Source organism: Scophthalmus maximus, chromosome 4 (genome assembly GCF_022379125.1).
Source record: "Scophthalmus maximus strain ysfricsl-2021 chromosome 4, ASM2237912v1, whole genome shotgun sequence".
Classification (NCBI taxonomy): domain Eukaryota; kingdom Metazoa; phylum Chordata; class Actinopteri; order Pleuronectiformes; family Scophthalmidae; genus Scophthalmus; species Scophthalmus maximus.
Genome location: NC_061518.1, coordinates 87284 through 102500, shown reverse-complemented (window position 1 = coordinate 102500; position 15217 = coordinate 87284). Strand labels below are relative to the sequence as shown.

The 15217-nt window shown below is 45.8% G+C and overlaps 1 protein-coding gene across 4 annotated transcripts in view; it reads left to right on the top strand.

Annotated features, from left to right (window-relative positions):
• The window catches only part of LOC118302609 (SH3 and multiple ankyrin repeat domains protein 1-like), a 91747-nt gene that overhangs the window by 35 nt on the left and 76495 nt on the right, over positions 1-15217 (top strand). The window contains exons 1-2 of one of the 4 annotated variants that reach the window (XM_047331685.1): positions 3928-4094; positions 9800-9866. In XM_047331685.1, the coding sequence (XP_047187641.1) occupies positions 9864-9866 (3 nt within the window). In that variant the 5' untranslated portion in view covers positions 3928-4094; positions 9800-9863. Of the gene's footprint in view, positions 319-3927; positions 4175-9799; positions 9867-15217 lie in introns of those variants that run through there. The other 3 variants (XM_047331686.1, XM_047331688.1, XM_047331687.1) reach the window with 3 other exon arrangements.

Here is a 15217-nt window from a genome sequence, read left to right as displayed (position 1 = left end):
CGCCTCTCTCCTCCTCTCTCCGTCCTCCTCCTCCCTCCGTCCTCCTCCTCCTCCTGCTGCTGCCCATCATCCTCGTCCTTCCCTTTCTCTCTTCCCGTCCGACAGATCCACACTTCAGCAGTGGAAGTTTTCCCGGTGCCGGTCCGCGCTCTGCGCTCTGCGCTCTGCGCTGGAGAGTCGGACGCATGAGTCTGTGAGGAGACGGCAGGAGAACCGAGGCAGAGGAAGAGGAGGGAGAGGAGGAAGAGGAGGGAGAGGAGGTGACGGGTTTGAAGAAGAGTCGGGACTTTACACCGGAGCCGCGGGACGACGACCGAGGTAAGACCGGAGCTTCCTGTCGCCGGTAACGAACCCGCGGGACCGAGACTCTGAAAGTGACTTTGTGTTTTTCAGTTTTCTCTCTGCGGATCGTAGTTTCCTGCAGCTCGTGAGTCTCACTCCGTTTCTAATGAGGAACCTTTTTTAATAAAGGATTTGAACGAGGTTTATAAGAACAGTGTTTGGTTGCTAGGTGATGATGATGATGATGATGGTGATGGTGAGTCACTGAAGATATAGAAGTGGTTAATAAATGATAACGAGCTTCACTGTAATGAACCAGTGATGGCAGCAGGTGCAGGAGGAGAAGACTTCACGTGTGAATGATACATATATTCATTTCTGCTCTGCAGTTATTACTGTCACAGAGTTTCAAGTGTCAAGTGAATCTGAATCGATTAGAAAAGAAACGAGTTTGAAAAGTTCCTGCACGTCACCTGCTTTGACTTGCAGCTTCTCCAGTGTTGTTGCCAGTTGATTCAAATATGACTTGATTACTGTCCAGACATCTAGGATCAGCTGTTATGATATGATATGATATGATATGTTATGTTATGAAGCAGTAAACATGTGGGCGGTCATTTCACTTGGTGATAAACCAACAGTCAGTCTTGATCTGTTCATCTGGAGCCACAAATAAGTAGTGTTTTAAATTTGATCTTGAACTTGTGTGAACATTTGCTTTGTGTTTGGTTTGAAGGCAACGAGACTTTGTGCTACAAAGATTTAGTTTGTCTTAGAAGCAAATGATGTCATTGGCTGCCACTAGGGGGCGACTGAATCCAAACAATGACTAAACTTCGTTAGTTGAAGTGGGAAGCAGTGAGGGATGATGGGAGTTGTAGTTGTTGGGATTCCTTCAGTGTCCCTGCACTTCATGTCCAACAATATGAAACATACTGTAGGCGAGTTTTGAAATCAATGAATTTCAGCCACAATAAGAGTCAGACTGTTGCAAAGCTGTTGAGATGTGGATCATGTGATGAGCAGCTGAACGTACAGAGTAACAGCTTTGAGTTTTCAGGCCCAAAACTTTAAAGCCCCAGTGTGTAGTTGTTGTAATTTTCTGGCGCCATCTGGTGGTAAAGTTGCAAACTGCGACCAACTGAGCGACCGACAGGGGACACTTTATGGTGACGGACCGCTGATTCCATTTCCTGTTTCCGTCAGCGGCTGAAAATTCAACGTGAACGCGACGTGTTCTGGACGTTTAGTTCAACAACCGTATTCAACACGACGTAGAAACATGGAGACTCACACGGAGGTCGGTCCACCTCATGGAACTAGATTTAACTCTTATATGAACATAGTTATAGACAATATGTACAACTTTGTGAATAAGTTCTTCTAAATATTACACACTGGAGCTTTAAAGTGATTATTCTGAGTGGTATTGATGAAGGGGTGAACTCCCTCCGGCTGCAGCCAGTGAATCTCTGCACGGACAATTAATCTCTCAATGTCCTTTTTAAATAAATCACTTGAGGTCATGAATATAAAGGTAATGTCTTCTGTTGTTAATTTTCTACAAAAAAATTGGCTGTATATCCTCCTTTTTTTTTGGTAGTCTGATTCAGTGAATGTTCCACGTTCCTGCTTGATGAACGAGAGTTTAATCATCAGATGTTGTTTTTCTCCACGGTTCATTAATCAACCAGTTGAAGGAGTCACTTCAGCAGCAGAACTCCCGTCACTGTCTCCGCGAGTCTCTTTGTGAAACGGGCACTGGGAGGAAAATGGTTCTGCCAACGAAGCTTCTGATTATTTCTCTTTGAAAGTAAATTGATAAGTAACTCCGAGTTTTAGAAGTTGAATCAAGTTGCAGGCAGTAAAATCTTCCATTAAAAATAAGTAAAATAAATTGGAAGGTGTTGATGCCGAGGATAAAGAGCAGAGAGAGTGTTTCCAGTTAGGATGAGACCTCGTGACTGACGCCGTGCCAGGATTTCATGAAACCGTATAAATACATGTCTCATCTGTGAAATCCACTCGGAGGAACTTACCGCCGGCTAATTTACCAGCGTGAAGGTGACGGTTCACCATCCTGCAGCAGCTGCCGCCTGGCGACACGCGTCAGATCGTCCAGGATTATTAATGTGGATCCGTCCGTCGTCTTTATCTTCTGGACTCTGCTGAAGATGATTCCTGCTCGGTTGAACTTCTCGGTTCACCGACGTGGAAACGCTCCTCCTCCTCCGGAGAGCGGGGGTCTGGGGGTCAGGGGGTAGTCGGGGTCGGGGGAGTTCCTCCTCAGCTGTTCTCCGCTTCCAGTTGGTTACACTCCAGAGCGAGGCGCTGTTTCAGGATCCAGTGACCCGGACACTGATACTGTTACATCGATGTATTGCAAATGTTAAACAAGCGGAAATATATATTATTTTATCAGCTGTTTTTCTATGATTTAATCTCTTTGCCTCCTCTCATCATCTGAAACTAGTTGTTTCTCAAGGCTGCTTCTCTGAACAGTTTCACTTTCATACTTTAAAGCTACAGTGTGAAATATTTAGAAGAACGCATCACAGAAATTGAATATATTGTCCATAACTCTGTGTTCGTATAAGAGTTAAATATAGTTCCATGAGGTGGACCGACCTCCGTGTGAGTCTCCATATTTCTACGTCCTGTTGAATACGGTTGTTGAACTAAACCGTCCAGAATTTCACGTTGAATTTTCAGACGCTCTGGAAACAGGAAATGGAATCAGCGGTGCGCCGCCATAAAGTGTCCCCTGTCGGTCGCTCAGTTGGTTGCGGTTTGTAACTTTACCACCAGATGGCGCCAGAAAATTACCAAAATTACACACTTGGGCTTTAACTCATCATGTGTGATTGGTCAGTTCGTGCTGTTGTAATTTGTTGGTTATTAATTATTGAGCTGCAATGATTTTTGTTCTTCCAATGGATGGAAACACAAGTCGAAACCTTCCCCTCATTGTTTTTCTGTCACAGTTGAATCGTGTTGAATTGTGTGTGATGGAAATATGATCCCACCTGGATGACATTTTCTGTAAGTGTAAGAAGCGAAGGTTCATATTGAACGTGGATTTGAAACGGCGTATAAAAGTTGATGTAGAGAAATGCTTCTCAAAGGTTAAACTAACAGAAAATGAGGAAAAAATATGAGTTCAAATCTTTGTTTGAATATTTCAAAATGTCGATGTTGTCTTTGAGTATGAGATGGGATGTGTTGAATATTAGCAGTGTGAAGGCAGAGACATATTCATGATTACTTTCGTACTGTTTGCACAGATTTCACAGCCACAGTTTCTCAATAATCTTCTGTTAAACACAAAGCTAATAAAACCCAGGTTTGTTTTCTCTGTTGAGAGTCGCTCTGCACGAATCAACCTGCACATTGTGATGATAATAAAGATAACTGTCAGACAACGCAAAATGAAACGGACAAACTGATGTTCTGCAAATTTCACCCTGAAATCTGAGGAGAGCTCGGCCCCTTTCCTGCTCCGAGGCAGGGCAACAGGAAGTGTGTGTGTGTGTGTGTGTGTGTGTGTGTGTGTGTGTGGCAGCTTTGGATTTTGTCATCAGCGATGATCAAAGTCAATCTGAGTTCAATCTCTCCATTAGGGAGAGGGAGGTAAAGATAGAGGCGAGCTATGAAAGAGCGAGACAAACAGGACGGGAGGGAGTAGATGACAATCTGTGGTTCTTCCCGACTCTCCGTCCTCTCCCTTCCTCTCCTCTCCTCTGCTCGTCTGCGGTGCAGAGCAGATGAACCAGATGATGGACGCCAGCGCTCGACGTTGAGCTTCGTCACCGGTGGGGTTTTTTACTTCTAGATGCAGACGACCTTCTTCTTCTGTGACGACAGTAGCACTGGACTCTGCAGTGGGCTTGAGGTGAAAAGTCGGGTTCTTTTGTCTTAAATCGGGAGATCGTGTGCTGATAATCCAGCTGAGTTACAATAAACTATCTCAGTTCCCGTCATCACCACTAGAGATGTTCCCATTCCGATGCCACGTCTTTAAAGTAGTTTCAACCAAACAAAACGGCTAGTTTTCTTTTCCCAGAAATCACTTTGTACGTCTTCTTCCTTTCGTACTTCTTCTTCTTCAGTTGCATTCTGTTTATAGAGCAGAGAAGAAGCAGAAGTCATGTGCGTGAGTGTAGTGTTGGATAGCAGATATAGACAAAGTCCAGGTATTGGTATGGTTATTGGGAAGAAACAAAATGGTATCGTAACACTTCAATTTACCACCATTATCACAGTTTTCGTACGTTTTCGTCCTTTCGTACATTTTTGTTCTTTCCCACTTCTCCTTCTTCAGTTGCACTGTTCTGCCTCTGGTAAGTTCTGTTTATAGAGCAGAGAAGAATTGATGTCCAGTAGTGTAGCGTTGGAAGCAGAGACGCAAAGTCCAGGTATCGGAATCGTTATTGGGAAGAAAAAAAATGGTATCGTAACATCTGAAATTACCACTATTATCAGGTTTATCCGAGGGCAGCGTGAACGCAGCACAAACATTAGCATCTTCCTGGTCAAACAGAGTGAAAGGCAGAGCGACCAGAGAATCACAATCTTTGTCCTGGTGCTGCTCAACTTGCTGCAGAGACTGTAGAGTGGGGGAATTCAGCCAGAGAGAAAAGACGTTTTCTCAGCTGACAAACAGGAACTTCATCACATGTCGACTTGTTTCTTTAGTTCTAGCTGCTGCAGTTCCCCTCAGTGCTTGTTGCTCTTGTAACATTTTGTCATTCAGTAAAAAAAGTTGTCCCCCGAGGATGTTGGTTGGATGCATGTTGCACTTTGTGTCCTACATCAGCCAACAGGGGGCGACTGTGTCTCAGGGAAGGAAGATTCCAGCTCCGACATGCCGAAGCGTCTGTGAACCACAACACTGCCCCTGAGGTCTGTGGTGGCAGTGAGTGAGATGTAGAAGCGCTGCATGTAGCGGACGATGATAAACAATATCCTCCAACTTTAGAGCATGAAACTTCTCCTCAGATGTCGTTACAGTTGAAAAAGACAAACAAAGAAAAACTGCATTCATTTGAGTTTCCACTTTCCCCCGGTGGAACATTTGAAAATGTTTTTACATGTTTTTTATCCACCTTGTTCCTCTGAGTGAGTTACGTAACGAGCTGTTGTTGTGCGGAGCGTTCGGCCACCGCCGCTTTGTTCACCTCTTCTTTTAGCTGCAAATGAAACTGACGAGGAGCAGCTGCATTGACTCTGCTTCCTGGTGTCGCTGGAAGTGCTCGGTGTGTGTGTGTGTGTGTGTGTGTGTGTGTGTGGTTTCTACGAGTTCTCGTCTGACTGGAAAGGTCCGCCCTCGAGATGCCCCGCCCCCCCCGACATGCGACTGTCCAATCACAAAGCTTTACGCAGCCACACGGGACACGAGGCCACAGAACCATGAAATCCCAGTTTGATTATGAACACGTCTCCACACTAATCACGTTCATCAGCATGTGAAGTGGGGTTTGCAGTCGCCATGGATACACATGACATCATGAGCTCCAGTACTGGGGAGGCCAGCGTGGCTCCGTCCTGACGATCTGGTGAGTCATGAGAGTTCACATTGATTTGACCTCATCACTTTTTATTGGATCGAGTGATTTCTGTTTCATTGTTGCGACCTGATCGCCCCCTGGTGTCTGGCTGCAGTACAGGTCATAGGCCCCGCCCCCTGGTGTCTGGCTGCAGTACAGGTCATAGGCCCCGCCCCCTGGTTATAGGTTATAAGCCTGAGGCTGAGACATCATGATTGACAGCTGACACTGACTCGTGATTGGTTCGAGAGCGTGTGTGTGGGCGGGGCCTCAACACCACGACTCCTGAATCTGAGATGTTTTAGCTTCATGTTTTATACAACGGGATGAAGAAGAGACGTGTCGTCCATCTTAGTTTACAGTCTGTGGTTCAGACATTATTAAACGTGAAGTTCAGTTTCCTCTCGTGAGGACGATGCCTAGTGAAACTATTTCATCTCGTCTTCTTTGTCAAGTCTGAGAAAATAACCCGGTGATCGTACCGTATCTCGGACAACCTGTGAGCGTGAAGCTTTGAGGAGTTGTTTGCTTTTATCCAAGATGAGATTGAGTCGGATGTTGTCAGAGTTTGACGTTGTGGTGTTTTACATGAACGTTAAAACAACCCAGTGAGCTGGAAATAAAAACTGCACCATCCAGGAAGTCGTCCGGTCTCAAAAAACACATCACGATTGTGACGAAGGCAAAACTCTGGAAGGGAACGACTTCATATTTATATTTGAGTGATCAGCTAGTAAATGAAATGTAGATACGTCATTATTGTTCTACTGTGATATAACCTGTCTGAACGTAGCACATCACTGCACGACGTCTCAGACCAGCAGAACATTAGAAACGAGCCTCCTGATTTCTGACAGCGACGTGTCCAATCACAACGTGAGGAGGCGTCGGTCTGAACGCCGTCGCTGCGTCTGCTGCTCTGAAATCGACCGTCCTGGTTTTAATCCGCCTCTCACAGTATAAAAAAGAGAATTATATCCAAACACGATTCATCACAGATGTGACAAGAAGCAAAGTTAATATTTGATATTCAGCGTTGGTTTCTTTCGCACCGTGAGCAGATTATTCCCAAACTGTAAATATCTTTGGCGTCAAGGACAAAACAAAGCATCATGTTGAGGTTTGGTCAAACACCATTTTATGAACCAAACAACTAATCGATTGATCGAGAACATAATCGACAGACTAAACGATAATGAATATGATGGTTGGTTGCAGCTGTAGTCTCCACCATCAGATTATCAGTGTCACGTTAAATCATCTGATAACTATAAATCATCATTAGTGTTTTTGTGATAAGGAGCCGTTTCATTTAGCTCGAGGACGTTTTACACTGTCAGTGTTTCTGACCTTGAACTGATCTTTAATATTTTCTGCTTTGACATTTCCTTTTCATCAGCAGAGATATGAAGATACCGTTGTGCTGATATGATAATGAGGCCGGACCGTCTTATCAGACGAGCTCTTTTTTGTAATCTGTGTGAAATGACCTTAACGTTTCTCTCTCACTCTGAAGTTGTGGATCTGTTTTGGTAAGAAGACGGGGAATTATGATGATTATGATTATTATTATGATTATTATGATGATTATTATTATATTGGAGATATATTTTCCCACCCTCCGAACCCCATGTTCCTTCAGTACAACAGAACAGATGATGGTCGACTATGGAAAGAAAAGAGACAGTCATTTTTATTCCATCTTTGATCTTGTTTGTTTGTTTTACTCGCCCCTGCACACACACACACACACACACACACACACACACACACACACACACACACACACACGCCCTCAGAGACCGGATTGTGTGTGCGCAGGCCGTTGCATCAACAGCAGGATTACAGTGTAATCAGGTTCCATCAAACATAAATATTGTATGTGGTTATTATTCAGGGAGCTCATGTTTTATGCATCAGCTCTAATTCTAGGTCAGAACCTCCGCGTGTGTCGAGTGGAAGTTCCTGCGCCGCTGGTTTTATCATGTCACTTTTATTTTGAAAGGTGTCGATTTTTTACGTAAACTCTGAAACAAACTCGACCACGACATTGATGAGTGATCTGAGTGGTGCGACTGGAATGAGTTCAGTTTCATGATGTCTGAGGTAAAGAACCAGTGAGAGAATAGATCCTCGTTCCCCTCGTTCCCCTCGTTCCCCTCGGGAGAGAAGTGAGATCTGACTGTGTCAGTCAGTAATGGGATTCTCATGTAGTAGAAACTCTCTGAGTTCAGATTACAAGTCGACGTCTGTCGAGACAAATCCTCCACGGTTTGTGTTGGTGAACAGCTGATCTGCAAACACGAGAGTGTCGAGTGTGTGTGAACCAATGAGGCTGCAGATCCTCCAGGACGTTGGCACTTTGGTGAAGGTTCGATAACGACGGAGATTTTAGTTCAACGTTAATGCTCCAAATGGGCCGGTACGCACCGTACGGACATCACTATATCTCCTGGTATCTTTCATTCTCTGTTGAAATTCATATTGAATACTTCATCATTTGCCAATAGCAGCTGAGGTAACTTTTTTACAGTATGTCCTTTAAAAGTCCAAATGATTGATCGTCATATTGTTTGATTCACCTGCTGCGACCGCGTGTGTTTCTTCTCACATCATCTGAAGCTCAGGACAATGTCACTGTAGGTTCAGTGGAGCCAGAATATGAAAACACATCCTGGTTTGTTAAACTTGATCCTCGGTTCAGACTGTGAGAGTCTGAAGTGAAACATGGAACAGTTTCATAATGAAGCTGGAGTTGGAAAACAAATGTCTTTTCTGATTGGTTCAGTATCAACGCATCTGTGATAACACAACACATCTTCATTCATTCATGGAAAACTTAATCTGGTCTCCTACATAACGGATCTGAATTATTTATAATTAGTTATTTATAAGTGTAATTATTATTAATATATAATAATATATTATTATATTATTCGACAGCGTCGTTGAGCCATGTGTGTCTTATCAAAGCTGATTTTTGATGTAGAAATATATAGAAGGCTCAAATGGTTTAATTTACGGTAGCCTCTCTGTTTCCTCCCTTCCTCCTTCCTTCCTCCTTCCTTCCTCCTTCCTTCCTCCTTCCTTCCCTTCCTCCTTCCTTCCTCCCTTCCTCCTTCCCTTCCTTCCTCCTTCCCTTCCTCCTTCCTTCCTTCCTCCCTTCCTCCTTCCTTCCTCCTTCCTTCCTCCTTCCTTCCCTTCCTCCTTCCTTCCTCCCTTCCTCCTTCCCTTCCTTCCTCCTTCCCTTCCTCCTTCCTTCCTTCCTCCCTTCCTCCTTCCTTCCTCCTTCCTTCCTCCTTCCTTCCCTTCCTCCTTCCTTCCTCCCTTCCTCCTTCCTTCCTCCCTGCCTCCCTTCCTCCTTCCTTCCCTTCCTCCTTCCTTCCTCCCTTCCTCCTTCCCTTCCTTCCTCCTTCCCTTCCTTCCTCCTTCCCTTCCTCCTTCCTTCCTCCTTCCTCCTTCCTTCCTCCTTCCCTTCCTTCCTCCTTCCTCCTTCCTTCCTCCTTCCTTCCTCCCTTCCTCCTTCCCTTCCTCCTTCCTTCCTCCTTCCCTTCCTCCTTCCCTTCCTTGCTCCTTCCCTTCCTCCTTCCTTCCTTCCTTCCTCCTTCCCTTCCTTCCTCCTTCCTCCTTCCTTCCTCCTTCCTTCCTCCCTTCCTCCTTCCCTTCCTCCTTCCTTCCTCCTTCCCTTCCTCCTTCCCTTCCTTGCTCCTTCCCTTCCTCCTTCCTTCCTCCCTTCCTTCCTTCCTCCCTTCCTTCCTTCCTCCCTTCCTCCTTCCTACCTCCCTTCCTCCTTCCTTCCTCCCTTCCTCCTTCCCTTCCTCCTTCCTCCTTCCCTTCCTCCTTCCCTTCCTTCCTCCTTCCCTTCCTCCTTCCTTCCTCCTTCCTTCCTTCCTCCCTTCCTCCCTTCCTCCTTCCCTTCCTTCCTCCTTCCTTCCTTCCTTCCTTCCTTCTGTTCTCTCCTGCCCATTCAGGGAATCTGGGTGAATCTGTGGAACGTCGTCCTGGAGCTTTTCTCCTCTGGATGTTCTGGCTGAAATGGTACGTGGCTAAGTCACATGGCTGAAATAAATATAGTTGAAATTTAAGCGCGTGAATAACGGACGGGAAGAGAAGTGAGAGAAGTGAACTTGTTTCCTGGTTCGGGATCAGATGGAGACAGATGAGGGAGAAACGTTTCACCTGTGATGGATTTAGTTTGACTTTTTCTGTTTTGGGATATTTCTATGAATTAAATAAAAGTTCATCATCACTTCCTGGTTTGGTGGTTGCCAACGACAACGCAGATTGGTTCCGAACCACTGGTTTTCCTGGACAGACGAGCTGGAGTCAGATCGTCCTTCATGTCGTCTTCTCCTCTCTACTGTTCCTCGACCTCAGTGTTAAAGGTCACGAGGTCAAAGGTTAAAGGAGGATTCACAGGACGTATGAGAAGAGAATCTGACTCCTCTGACACTGAACCACGTGGTCATGTGACGGTGGATGTTGTTGATCGTCTGTCGTGGTGAAACAACACATTTATAAGATGAACTCCAAGAACCTCAGCGGCTCCATCAGCATGTTTCAGTGTTTAATGATTCATATGCAACAGTAACTCTGGGTCATATTCATACTCTTCTTCTTCTTCTTCTTCTTCAGATTGAATCGTTTACGTTCGTTCATGACGCGTCACGTTAGATATCGTTGCTGCAATGCATTGTGGGTCTGTTTCTCCTTCCTCTCACAGAGGAAGCTCCAGTGTGTCTCTGATGAAGGAGACAGGAAAGGAAGCATTGAAGCTCCTTTCCTGAGCACTTAGAGAATCTGAACATCATCATGGTGCTGAGGAAACACTTCAGGTCACTTCAAGGTTTAGGAAACTTCCTGAGCACATTTGACAACCGGACCTCAGCCCACGGCCTCTCGCTGCCTGGCCCGACACTTTGTGACCCACTTCCTGTAGCGCTGGAGTTGGACCAGGACGCTGCAGGAGCGAGACGGTTGGAGAGGACTGTCGAAACCCCCGGAGGCTGGACGCAGCTTCTCAGTGACACTCGCCTCTCTGACGAGGATAATGAGGATTCAGGATTCACTGAGGGAAACGCAGCCAGCAGGTGTCGGGGTAGAAATGCTTTGTGTCGCTTAGTGCAGCAAAAAATATCGTGAGCAACAACGAGTCGCGTGTCGTCATGGACCTTACGCCACGTTATCCAAAACCGCTCGCCGGCCCTGTGTTCGTCACGGTGTGTGTGTGTGTGTGTGTGTCACAGTGTGTGTTTGTGTGTGTCACAGTGTGTGTGTGTGTGTGTGTCACAGTGTGTGTTTGTGTGTGTGTCACAGTGTGTGTTTGTGTGTGTGTCACAGTGTGTGTTTGTGTGTGTGTGTGTGTGTGTGTGTGTTTGTCACGGTTTGTGTGTGTGTGTGTCTGTGTGTGTGTCACGGTGTGTGTGTGTGTGTGTCACGGTGTGTGTGTGTGTGTGTGTGTGTGTGTGTGTGTCACGGTGTGTGTGTGTGTGTGTGTGTGTCACAGTATGTGTGTGTGTGTGTGTGTGTGTGTTTGTCACGGTTTGTGTGTTTGTGTGTGTGTGTGTGTTTGTCACGGTGTGTGTGTGTGTGTGTGTGTGTGTGTGTGTGTGTGTGTGTGTGTGTCACGGTGTGTGTGTGTGTGTGTGTGTGTGTGTGTGTGTCACGGTGTGTGTGTGTGTGTGTGTGTGTGTGTGTGTGTGTCACTGTTCGTCTCCCGGCCCTTTAAATCTCTGCCATTTATCTCGTGCAGTTTCATTGATTGTCCCCCGTCGCTCTTCCTGCCGTCGTTGGGACACTTTTCTCTGCTTGTGTCCAGAAAAGAGGACGGAGCGTTCACATTTAGTTTTCTTCCTCTGAGCTGCTGACAAATCATCTGTGACTGTTCCTCTGCATTTTGTCTGCTTGTATATTTATTTTCTTTATTTGCCTCATGATGTGCAGTGAGAAGAGATTGTCTATATTTTGTCGCAGCTTCATTGTGAATATGATGGTGAGATTTTTTGCTTTTAAAAAAAATGTGTTCTGGACCCAGATGACGAATACAAGAGAACCAGAGTCTGAGGCAGACGACACTGTGACCGCTCAGAGATCCAAAGTGGGACGTGGACGATACACTGAAGGTGTGTGTGTGTGTGTGTGTGTGTGTGTGTCGGGGGGTTGTTTGAGTTGTTGGAGTCTCCAGCCAAGTGAACACATTTGGCAGAGAAAGGAGAGAACGAGGGCTCGAGACCGGAGACGGAGCGGAGAGTGAATCAGAGGCAGAAACCCGAAGGTTCTGCTTCCGCGTGTCGATCCCCTGGGTCCCAAAGGACGACAGCTTTTTTTCAAACGACCTGAAAATGAAAACCAGGAGGATTCTGGGACAGGACCCACTTCCTGTATTCTTCTCACATCTCAGGTTCTGCTGGTCGAACGGCCGCATCAAAACGTGTGATTTTCACAATTCATGTCCGTCGACGTCAGAGGCCACGACGGCTCTCAGGGTGTCGGACGTGTCCCCACTGGATTCGTCCTCGCCTCGTCCAGCTCCGATAATAACCAGGCACTTCTATTCTCTGCTCAGCTCAGTGCTTCTGTGTTCTGTGAGTCTTTGTCTTTCTCCGTCACGGTCGAGTACGAGCGGCAGGAACTGGTTTGACTGACCTGTGACCTGCAACACGTCCAGTCCTGACTGGCGCCGCCTCGTCCCGCTGACCCACAACAACACGACCTGGAAAATATAACGGATCAAACTCATCAATAAATTCGTCCGTCTCTCATCAGTTCTCTTCTCATTTGCTTTTGTCCATTTCCAAAACGTTGCTAATGTGCAAATCTGTTCAGTATCAAAACCAATGGGAATAATAACAATATATTTTTGTTCAGGGATTCAACATCATTGGTTCCAACTTAAAATTCATGATTATTATTTTGTAATATTCATATAATATATGTGCCTGGCAGTTTCCTGATGGCGGAAGCAGCGTAACACACCAGTGCTCACTGACCCACTTTGAGCATATATATATAGGGCGTTTGAATAATTCATAATTTTCTATATGCTCCTGCCTACATGTGTGTTTGTGTAAGAAGGGATGAATGATGGCGCTGTGGGAGCGGTCGGCCTTTAGTTTCATCAGCGAGCAGGACGCCGCACAGATTCTGGGTCGACTTCTCTTCCTGATGGTTCCGAGTTTCTGCTCCGTGATTCTTACTGGAGCAGGACGTGGGTGGGTTTTTTGTCAGTGGCTGAAATGCCATCTGTAGATTAACCTGTTGGGACACATAATTATTACTCTTCATAAACACGATGTGTGTTCAGCAACAATCTGACTACATATTGTACATTATGAGACCCAAAATCGTTCCTACAGGCCCCTCAAAAGATAACTGCACTTTAAAAAATACTCATTTAAAACAAGTCGAGAACAATCGTAGATTAAACTAAACCCTCCACAGTAATAATCATAAAACATTCAGCCTCAAGGCCCAAAAGATTCATTCAGCATCAATAACACAAACATATTTGTACATATTCATATGAAGCTGGACGGGAAACCTCTCGGACCGACGGTCAACAGAGCAGATGTTACTGAACCGTCAGAAACTCAACAGATAATAATCAGCATTAAGACTCAAAAGGGAAAAATTGATCTTTTATGTTCAAGTTTTTGTTTGGATCCATGTCAGATTTAGTGGACTCAGGGTTTGAATTTCTTTTCTAAACGTGCACGTCACACAACTGCAGAGGGAACATCTGCACATTGAAGAGTGTGGAGAGATAATTGGAATCCGCTCGTTAAGTGGCAGGGATTGTCTGAGCCGTGGGGCGGCGAGCCCACGTTCACCCGCTGCTGAATCAGATGCTGCGGAGTGTAGAGCGGTCCAGTGACGAGCCAGTTAGTCCTGATGCACTACGCTCCGCTGCAGGGGCTTTGTCCAACACACTCCTCCTTAACTCGTCCTCCACAGATTCCTGCCTCTGAGAGGAGGCACTTGTTTGGTCCCCAGGTTTCCGTGGTGACAATTATTGATCCGGAAAGAGATGGCTGGCCCTCAGGAGGATCCATTACTCTGCTGCTGCTCTTATTCAAGTGAATACAAGAAGGAGGAGGCGGAGGAGGGACGAGGATCAAGGAAGTCTTCATGATTCCCAACCAGACGCTTCACGATGCTGGAACATTCTATCACCTCCTTTCCCACCAACATGGAAACGGTTCTCGTTTAATTTTGCCTGCTTCATTTTGACCCGTTTTCCACCTGTGATATAAATGGGTTCAGAACCATAAAAGTCAGTTTCCGAAGTAATATCCAAGTCGTATTCTACTGGTCGTAAACAAAGACGGTAAAAATAAAGATGGACGACATGACGGCTCCCAAATCGTCCTGATCGCCCCCTGGTGTCTGGCTGCAGTACAGGTCATAAGCCCCGCCCCCTGGTGTCTGGCTGCAGTACAGGTCATAAGCCCCGCCCCCTGGTGTCTGGCTGCAGTACAGGTCATAAGCCCCGCCCCCCACATGCCATGTGAGGTCGTTGTCATCACGCTGATGTTTGTTCACATGTTCGTGTTTCTGATCACTTTGCTTCTCATTAGTTATTTGATGATATAAAAACGGGGCTGAGACGTGATGATTGACAGCTGACACTGACTCAGGATTGGTCGAGAACGGGTGTATGGGCGGGACCTCGGTCACCACAAATTAGCAAATTTCCCCATAGTTGGACTGATAAAGGATTATCGTTTGTTATCCTACGTAAAAAGTGCGAAATCCAGATATTAAAGATTCATTTTTCTACGACAGGAGGAAGTGGAGATGCATCATTTATCTTTATGTACATGGTCGTGAATAAAGAATGAAGAAGAAGCTGGTGGACAAAAGGAGCAGTGCGACAAACTCAAGATCTGTAACAACAGTATTTTTTGTAGAAACATGTTTGGCTACCAAAAATTTTAAATCTTTGGATTTTGGCCCACGTCCTCTTCTCTGATTGGTTCTCGTCGGTCACGACTCGACTTCACTCACACTTCCTGTCAGTAACAGTTCCACCTTGACAATCTCTCTGTGTGTTGCGATCTCTCTGTGCGATCTCTCTGTGCGATCTCTCTGTACGATCTCTCTGTACGATCTCTCTGTACGATCTCTCTGTACGATCTCTCTGTACGTTACGATCTCTCTGTACGATCTCTCTGTACGTTACGATCTCTCTGTACGATCTCTCTGTGCGTTACGATCTCTCTGTACGATCTCTCTGTACGATCTCTCTGTGCGATCTCTCTGTACGTTACGATCTCTCTGTACGATCTCTCTGTGCGATCTCTCTGTACGTTACGATCTCTCTGTGCGATCTCTCTGTACGTTACGATCTCTCTGTACGATCTCTCTGTACGTTACGATCTCTCTGTACG